Here is a 9636-nt window from a genome sequence, read left to right on the forward strand (position 1 = left end):
AGGCATTTAGCTCAGATTGGAAGATTTCTTTATATTTCCATACTCAAAGTAATCTTAACCTTTACTACAGCCACTTGGTCTACCCTATAAGTCTTAAAGGGAATATCGCTTTTAAAATCACGGAGTTTAAAACTTATGGGGGCTGGAGAGGTGGCTCAGCAAGGAAGAGCTCTTGCTGCTCTTCCAGAGGACCTGGGTTTGATCCCAAGGGCCAACATGGCAGCTCACAACCATCCATAACTCCAGATCCTGAAGATCAACAACCTCTTCCAACCTCCCCAGGCACAAAGCTTGAGTGTGATGTACATACATACACGCAGGCCAAAAAATCCACACACATAAAATAAATCCAAAAGAAAAATTTAAGCATGGAATGTTAGCTCTGGGAGAAATCTCTTATTTCTTTTCCTTTTCTTCCAAGACAATTCTTTAGAGCAGTGGTTCTCAACTTTGTATGTATGTATGACTGTAATGGTCTGTTCTGTCCCTTTAAGACAAGCCACACCCACTTCCCCCTCCATCTGCAGAGGCAAGCTGATCTTCAGCTTCCAGCCTGAGTCCCTTCTCTTTTCTGCCTCTCCCCTCAAGAGGCAGCTTCTGCCTCGCTCCATTTTCCTTACTTCTCCCCTTCGCCCCCCCATCTCTCTCTGTGTTTCTCCCTACTCTTTCCCCCTTTTTGCCTTACCTCTTCTCTCCTTCCCTTGCATAACCCACTAAATAAATATCCAGCCTCACTCTGCATGGTGTGCCCATCCACATCTCTGTCTCTCGCCTGCTGTATGGCTCCTTGCAGGGGACCAGCCACCTTCAGAGACCTGTGGCGTGGTCTCATGGTGTGCCCATCTGTCTGTCTCTCCTCGTGGGACTTGCTGCCTCTTGTGGTCTACTGCAGCCACTTGGGAACTGCACTGTCCCTGCCTAGGACTGGCTGCTATCGGGACCTGCTGCCTGCCCCCACTCAGGGACCTGCAGTGTGATCTCATGGCCTGCTGCCCGCTGCAGCCACTGGGGAACCTGCAACATTTTACTTAATCCATTACAGTGACCCTTTAATATAGTTCCTCATACTGGATATCTGATATGAGACCCCCAAAGGGGTCGTGACCCACAGGTTGACAACCATTGCCTTAGAGCAGCATAGCTTACAGGCATTGAACACTTACTCTTGAGCACTATGCCAAGAGATTTGCATATTTAAATCAAATGAGTGCAATATGGGTGTGACTTCTGTCTCCCTTTTGCAGAAGGAGAACCTGAGACACATGTACCTCCTTCCCATCTTGCTCCTACTTTGTGAAGAACTCCTTATCAACACACTAAACCCCAGGCATCCAAGCCTAGGAGCACCATTCTCTCTCGGCCGTGAGGGAGATGAAGGTTGCATAATTTGGAGAGGACTCTCAACACCATTGGTCATGACATTCCTAGAAGATATGGCTACACTCCTGTTTTGTTGCGGCACAGGCTCCAGCCTGCTCTTACCCTGTTGTCTTCCTGGATCTCCCAGTCACTCGAGGTCATCAGCTGCTGCCCTTGGGAGCAATTAGCAAACTGGAAGAGGCTGGAAAACATCCTTCTGTTTTCTTGTGTGTCTGGGAAGATGGCATCTTGGAAATTGACTCCATGAGGCAAGAGATTGTAATTTTCATCCATCCTAAGGGGGTGGGGTCAAAGCAGAGAGACAAGGGAGGTTATTGGAGGTGGGTCAGCTTCAGTACAGTTTGCAAAGGACAGAGATGATCTTGCTAATTTTCATCATGAAATCTGCAATGGTTCCAAGGAAGAGACCCCACAGTTAGCACTTCTGTTTTCCACTTCTCATTACTTGAGTCTAACCTTAAGGTCTTCTTAAGCACAGAGTCTAGACAGAGGGGAAGGAAGAGATGCGCATTCATGTTTGCGTCTATTTCCCAAGTCCCCCAGGACTTTCCTTCTCCTGGTGAGAGAGCAGCCAGTTGTAATGTGACCTGGATTCAAGTCTCACTGTTAAAGTCAAGTCTCAAAGTTTCTTCTTTAAGTACCATCGTCTTCCAGTCTGCTACAAGAAGATTATAATAGAGCCTACTTTCCTGGTATTACCATGGGGGCTGCACTGGAAAAATGTAAACAGGGCTGGAAATGTGGCTCAGTGGGTAAGGGCACTTCCTGGTCAAGAGTGAGGACCCAAAACTGAATTCCTAGCACCCACACAAAAAGATAATCATGGCTATTCCTGCCAGTAACATCAGCACTGGATGGCAGGGACAGGCAGCTCCTGAGAACCTACTACCCCAGCCTAGCCCAAACAGTGAGCTCCCAGGTCAATAAGAGACCCTGACTCAAGGCAATAAAGTGGAGGGCGATAGAGGAAGACAGCAACATCTTCCTCTGATCTCTGCATGTTCACACACTCCTATGCATGTACCACATACACATATACACTCATCCAACACACACAAATAGAATGAAGCACTTGGCACAGAGTGCATGCGAGTATACAAATAGCAGTCAATGTTTTTACATGCTCTGGTATAAAGTGCTTGCTAGAAATAGAAATCAGGGCTGGGGAGATAGTTCAGGGGTTAAGAGAACTGGCTGCTCTTCCAGAGGTCCCGAGTTCAATTCCCAGCACCCACATGCAGCTCACAACCATCTGTAATGAGATCTTGTGCCCTCTTCTGGCATGTAGGCATATATGCAAAACACTCATATATAAAAGATAAATAAATAAATAAATAAATAAATAAATAAATAAAGCAAACTTAACTAAAAAAGGAAATAAAATTTAAAAAAAAAAGAAAGAAAGAAATAGAAATCGGGGGGTGGGGGGAGTGAGAATTTTAACCCAAGCGTTCCAGTTTGAATTTGGAATGTTCCCCCTTCTCTCAGTTTCATGTGCTCAACCTTGGTACCCAACTAGGGTGGGAGGCTGCAGAAGTTTCCAAAGGAAATAAGTCACTGGGAGGATGGATGCCTTTGGATCTACATCCTACCACAGCCCCTTCCTGTATTCCTTCTCTGCTTCCTGTTTGCCGTGAGGTGAACAGCCTTCGCCCATGCACCACCACAGCCATCTGCCCGAGTGTACAGAACCACACAGGAAAGGAATGAGCCCTCTGAGATGAGCTGAAACAAACGCTCCATTCCTTCCCATTTGCCAGGCGTAGTGAGTGAGCAAGAGACGGGGGGAGAAGCCAGAACAACTGAGGAGGGGTGCGTTGTATGACGTTATTAGCCTACTTCAAGGCAAGAGAGACCTAGGAAAAGACAACCTGTCACAGCATCATGTGACTGCTGGTCTGTCTTAACTTTCTGTAATTATGTAATCACAAAAGATGACAACATTGGCTGACCACTGCACAGTCACTGGACCACTTTGTGATTTAAAAAGAAAAAAGAGGCAAAAAATCCAACATTGTCTAGTCAGTTCTTAAGCTTTTTATCCAGTGGAAAATAAAGCACTGTCAAGTTGTGGTATAGTTGGGCTCTCAGTGTTTTCCCTAAATAAAAACATGAAAAGACTGAGTTGGATTTCTGGATCAAGAAAGGCGCTCACACAGCCCTAGCTGACTTTATTGAGAAACTATACTTTCCAGACAATTAAAAAAAAAATCAACCTAATCTGGCTAAGCTCCTCAAGCCAACACAAAGCAGAACACCCATTCTAAACTTAGCCTGCCTTCAATATGGAAAGCACATGTGCCGAGCTTCAGGACATCCCTCTGCGGAACTTACTGTTTTCTTTCTCAGAGACTCCAAAACGAATCATTCCCTGGAGCCTTGGTGCTGTTTTACAGTTGGCGAAACTGCAACGATCGCTGATCATACAGCTTTGGATTGAGTCCCCAACTGTTCAAAAACCTGGCTAAGATTCTATGCCCGTGTCTCTCGCCATTGTTCTATACCCATCTTAACTGATTTATAACCATGAACTTGAGGAGCCACCTGTTGTTTTCTACCTGCGATTTAGGTAGAATTCGGTAGTCAATGAAAATGAACTGAATTTGGGGATATACATTTCCTGCTGATTTTAGGCCAACCTCCGTGGAACTTCACAAGATTGATATTGTTTACAAGGGACCACCTGCCTGGTGTCCCTCTGCTCTCTTCAAAGCAGTGACCTGAAGTTTTTACCTTTCCCCTAAAGCCCTGCTAATGTGAACTACCTGGCAGGCGGTACGCGAGAGGAACAAGGCAGCAAGGCTGCCTTCTGGCACTGAAGTGGGTAGAAAAGAGAGAGAGGATGCATATTAAACAACAGGACTTTCCCGGGAGCTTCAGGTGCTCCCATTAGTATCTGCGTCTCTCTCTCAGCCAGATGGGAATTGCTGGAGGGGAATGGCGTGAGAGCTGGACTTTGAGAGAAGTGTTTGGCTCAAAACTCACACTTGAGAAGTTCAAAGCCAGAATCCCAATAACTGATTCCAAAGGCCAACTTCCTTAATACATCAAATGGACGGTTGGAAAGCACTTTTAGAGCTGCGTGTGGTAGCATGAGCCGGTAAATCCCAGCACTCAGAAGCTGAGGCAGGAAGATCACGGGGGTTAAAAAAAAAAACAAACCCATCTCATAAACAAGGCCACTTCAACCTTTTTGCCCTTAGCACCCTTCTGTGGACAGGACTCCAAAATCGTCTCTGAATCTCATCCTCAGCCAAGGGTGGTCAGGATCTTCAGAGGACACAGCAAGAGAGAATGCAAATAGTCTAAGGTATGTTCTACTTTGGCAAAAAAGAGGGCCCCGGGCGCTCCTGACCTGCTGCAGGTAGCCCGCAGAGGGGCCAGGCTCACCTGACAAAGAAGAAATAGGAGTAGTCCTGGACCACCGTGTGGGAGTGACAGGAGAAGTAGCCCAGACCTGTAAGATTGAGCCGGGAGCCGGCGGGCACCTCCAGCATACTGCCCCACGCCTGGTCACACAGCATCTCCACCTCGGCGAAATAGAAGAGCCCTCCCTCTCCAGCTTGGTACTGCCACGGCAGGTAGTTGTAGAGGCCGGGCACCTCAGGGTGCAGCGCCAGCACCTTGGCATACACGATGGTCTCGGCCAGCTCTGCTCGGCACCCCTCGCTCAGAGGTCGCCACTCCGACGGCAGCTGGCAGGCGCGCGCGGGCGCCGGGCGGGCGGCGAGGCAGAGCACGGCGAGCAGCAGCGGGAGCGGCATGCCGGCGGCTACGCTCTAGCCCGGGCGCATGGCCCGCTCGGGGAGCCCGCAGCGCCTGCCCGCCCCCGGGAACTACGGCCTGGGCGCTCGGCTGTGCGAGCTCCGAGGAGCTGGTTGCTCTGTGGCCAGATCACCATGTCCCGGCCTTCGCCCCTCCACGCTTAAGAAGGGTCGCGAGGACGCGACGGGACGGGCGGGGACTGGGGCGTGGACGGCGGCAGGGGCGGGGAGTCTGCTCTGCAACCCGGCCTTGCAGGGCTCCCGGAGGAGGGTACCGACCCAGGCGTCCTGAAACTCCCGAGTGGCAGCGGGACAAGTTAACTGAGTCTTGACCACAAGACCCAGTTGGCTTGTAGTGCACCTCTATAGGCTAGATCAGAGCTTGCCCGACATAAATTGCTGTTCCTTATGCAAGTGTCCCAAGCTCTCATTTTACACGATGGGGTCCTCTGGGTTAAGTCTTTACGTTTTCTCTGCAAGTAATATAGAATCAAAGTACAAAGAAACCAAACCTGATTTTGCCTTTCCCTAACTTCATGTGGATAATATCGCCTCCTCTCTTCTCTTTCTCTTCCCCTCCCTTTCTCTCCTCCCTTCTCCCCCTCATCTCCCCAGATCCTCTCTCTCCTCCACTCCCTCCTCTTCTCCCCTCTACTCCCTTGCCCCCTCATCCTTCTCTATCACACACACACACACACACACACACACACACACTGATTCTTCTGTAATAATGATATTCAAAGAGTCCCCATAAAGATTTGAAAAACCATTGTTCCAGGATTTTTTTTAAGTTGACTGATTTATACACCCCCAGATTCTGAAAGTTCTACACTTGGTAAGCAAATCAATAAATTAAAATCAGCATTTCCCTAGTTAACGGGTAGAATGGAGACCAAAACCCTCAAAGGCTCTCACCCTCCATTGCCATTACTATTCTTAGTGTAATAAGAATAAATCCCAAGAGGGCCAAGGGTGTAGCTCAGTTAGAAGGGTGCTTCCTGGGCATGAATCATGTCCTGGGTTTGAGTTCCCAGCACCCCATCAGCTGGACATGGAGACACACCCAGTAGTTGGAGGTGAAAACAGGAGGATCAGGAGTTCAGGGCTTTCAGGAGGCTTCATAGGGAAATTGAATCTAGCACGGGCTGAAGAAACTGTCTCAAAAAAGAAAAGAAAGAAAGAAAGAAAGAGAACCCATTTGTAAATATATTGGCCATATAATCATTTTATGGATGTTACCCATATATCATTATATCTAATGCATTTGAAGAACAGGTTTATAAGCAAAGTTGCCATGAAATGGAGGACTGTCTGTAGCATCCCATTTGGGGCTTTGCAGGTTTGGAAGCAGGAACCTAGCTGAACTATTCAAGGACCTAGAGAGAAGCAAGTTCCCAAGAAAATCTAGAAGAGAATCTACAGTGTGGGAATGAAAACTTAAAGGCTGGACCTCACCTTGCCAGATCTTCCAGGGAGTCCTGAAACTTTGGTTGGATGGTTCCTTTTGTGAAGCTTTGAGATGGTTGCAGGTTTTGACAGGCAGCTCTTGCAAACAAACCCAACCCATGCAGAAGCGACTTAAAAAGAAGAAACCTGGGGGAGGATTTGGGGCATTTTAGGACAATGAAAGGAACTCCAGGCATCATTATCCAGTCGAAGGACTTGAAGAGCTCAGGTAACATGAGGGTCACACTAGCTCAAACTCTTGCCAGTGAGCCAATCAGGGTTGATTTCCACAAACCTTGTGGAAGCCCCAAAGCAGAAGAAAGAAAGAGGCCCCTCACAGGCTGTGAATGTTCACGTGTCAAGTATTCAGCCTAGGACCTCAACCAGTATCCATTTTGGGGTGGGGAGGGATCTTGCTATGTAGCCCTCGACTGCCTTCGGGCAAGAATTTCAAGTGTGCGCCACTAGGCTCAGTGAGACCTCAACAAATTCTGCAAAAAAAATCTTAATAGTCAAAGCAAATCCAGAGGACAGCCGTGCCAAGAGCATAGATGATAAATGACCCTCTGCAGTTACCTGCCATGGGAAATACCAGGCTTTCACACAATGAGTGGGGAAGTGACGTCATGCCTACCATCAGAGGCTGCTTATCAGCGCAGCCCCATTGTCTCCCACTGGACATTTAAATTATGAACTTTGACAGGGTTACTGTATGAACCTGCTCTGATGTCATTAGTGAAATACCACAGGCTGGAGGCTTACCCAGTCGAGATTTATTTCCCGTAGCCCTGGAGACTAAAAGTTCAGTGTCCAGATGCCAAGACCTTTGTCCCTGAGGTATTTCCAAACATAGTCACACAGAGGGGCAGGACAGAGCTTTGGTACATGAATGGGGAGTGGGGAAGGATACACATAGAGTAGACAAAGCAGCTGTTCAGCAGGTGTCCTGCATGTTTGCTTGAGAAAGAAGAAGAGCATGGCATAACTTATATTCCTGGCAAACAGGGCAAGCATTGTCAGATCCCAGTGGTAAGAGTCGCAAACTATGAGCCAAAGACTTTGTACAGGGTTTGCATGTTTTATCTTGATACAATTGCCACACAACATTCCAGAATAGATATTACTATTGTTGTCCTTGTTCTTAAAAATCTTTGTGTGTATGTGATTGTATGTGTGTTGTGTGTTTGTGTGCATGGGTGCATGGGTGCTCTCCTGCACATTTGGTGTGTGATTATGAGCACACAAGTGCCATGACGCCCATGTGGAGGTCATAGGAGAGCTTTGGGTGCCAGTCTTCACCTTCCACCTTGTATGAGACAGGATCTCTTCACTGTCGGCCACTGTGTCCACCAGGCTAGCCGGCCCATGAGCTCCCAGGATTCTCCGGTCTCCACGTCCCATCTCCCATAGGGATTCCAGGTTTTATGTGGGCTCTGGGGATCCAGACTCAGGTGCACACATTTGCACAGCAGGACTTTACTCGCTGAGCCATCTCCCTAGACCTGTTGTCTTTTTATAGATAAGGACATTAAGATACAGGGAGGTTAACTGACTTACCAAATACACAGGAGTTAGAAGCGACTGAGCCAGGAGTCAAACCCGTGAACCAGTTTCCTGAGGTCTACTCACTTAAAGTCAACACTAGAATAGGGGCAAAAATAGATGGTGATTTCAAGGCACAAGTGGCCCTTTCCTTAGCATCTCTGTCAAGTACATGGTTTCTGCTGGAGTTTGCAGATGGACCGTGCCCCACAAGCTCATGTGTGGACTGCTTTGTCCCCAGCTGGCTGTGCCATTTGGGGAGGTCATAGGAACATTAAGACCTCACTGGAGAAAGTGGATCTGGTGGAGGGGGGGCACGTCCCTTGGGGATGTATTTCATTCCAGGCCCATTCCTATATCCCTCTCTCTATTTCCTGTACACCATGAGACAAACAACCCTTCCATCAAATCCTCTACCACGATATTGTTCTGCCTCACCATGGACTGTAAGCTGCAATCTCAAAAACCGTGAGCAAAGCAATTCTTCCTGCAAGCTGCTTTTCTCAGGGCTTTGGACACAGCTACTCAGAAACACTAACAGAGTATGTAAGAACTGAACATCACTTCCAGAAAGGATTTGGTGAGCGTTGACACCGGCCTGATGCTAACACAGTTCAGTCCTGAAGCCCCATTCTAGTTTAGTCCTATGTTATAACTTATGCAGACATCATAATCTAAAGGTTTAAATTCATATTCCAGTGCCCCCGGGGCCTGGCTAGAAAAAAATTGTCTGCTTTTCCTAACCTTAAAGCCTTTTTTTTTCCATTTAGACAAGTCAGTAAATAAACAGCTGAAGGCCTGGCTATTTCCTCTCTTCTCGTAGAAGCTTGACAGAATCAAAGCTCTTCCATTATTCCCTGAAACGCGTTTTCCTGAAACCCTTTCCAGAGGTCCTTCTTGTGGATTCTCCAGGCAGGTCAGTTTTTTCTCCTCTATGGCATCTGGCAGAGAGCCTCACTCATTTGGGTTTTTCTTCCTGGTGCGGCTGCTGCTATGGCCCCTGGTGACCTGCTTATCTTTAGAGAACAAGACCGTGAAATACGCAAAGGTCAAAATAGTTACAAAGAAACAAAAAAATCCATGAAGTATTGGGTTGATAGTGAAGCAAGCCACTTCTGCCCGTTGGTTCCAAACCCATCAACTATGACAGTGAGGCCAAAGTGACGCTCCACCAAATCAGGGCCTTGGCTGCCAACTGACCCTAGAAGTGAGGCTTTCTTAGTCCGTCACACCTTTCAGAATTTGCCGGGGTGCTTCCAGGTAATGGCACACATGGTAAGACCAGTTGATTTTGTGACAATGGGCCCATTGCTGTGACAGGAGATAGAGGACTCACTGGTCAAAACTGGTACTTTGGGAAATGCCATAACAGACAGGGTGTTGTGGGAGGCTGTTGATGTTGCTGCAGGCAGAAACATGGACAGGGAAAGCAAATTCATATCCAGAAAGTACCTAATCTACTGAGAACTAATCTCTGCTCCTTCTAAGATGGAAAAAGTTCAGT

The 9636-nt window shown here is 47.6% G+C and overlaps 1 protein-coding gene across 1 annotated transcript in view; it reads right to left on the reverse strand.

Moving 5' to 3' along the window:
- Positions 1–5266, reverse strand: part of Ccdc3 (coiled-coil domain containing 3) — an 89547-nt gene extending 84281 nt beyond the window's left edge. The window contains exons 1-2 of the mRNA XM_041630805.1: positions 4771–5266; positions 1483–1654 (exon numbers count right to left, since the gene is read on the reverse strand). Of these exons, the coding sequence (XP_041486739.1) occupies positions 1483–1654; positions 4771–5144 (546 nt within the window). The 5' untranslated portion in view covers positions 5145–5266. The remainder of the gene's footprint in view (positions 1–1482; positions 1655–4770) is intronic.
- Positions 5267–9636: the final 4370 nt, after the last annotated feature.

The sequence above is a fragment of the Microtus oregoni genome, unplaced genomic scaffold (assembly GCF_018167655.1).
Source record: "Microtus oregoni isolate MIOR12 unplaced genomic scaffold, Mior012 000035F_ref0000213, whole genome shotgun sequence".
NCBI classification, from domain to species: domain Eukaryota; kingdom Metazoa; phylum Chordata; class Mammalia; order Rodentia; family Cricetidae; genus Microtus; species Microtus oregoni.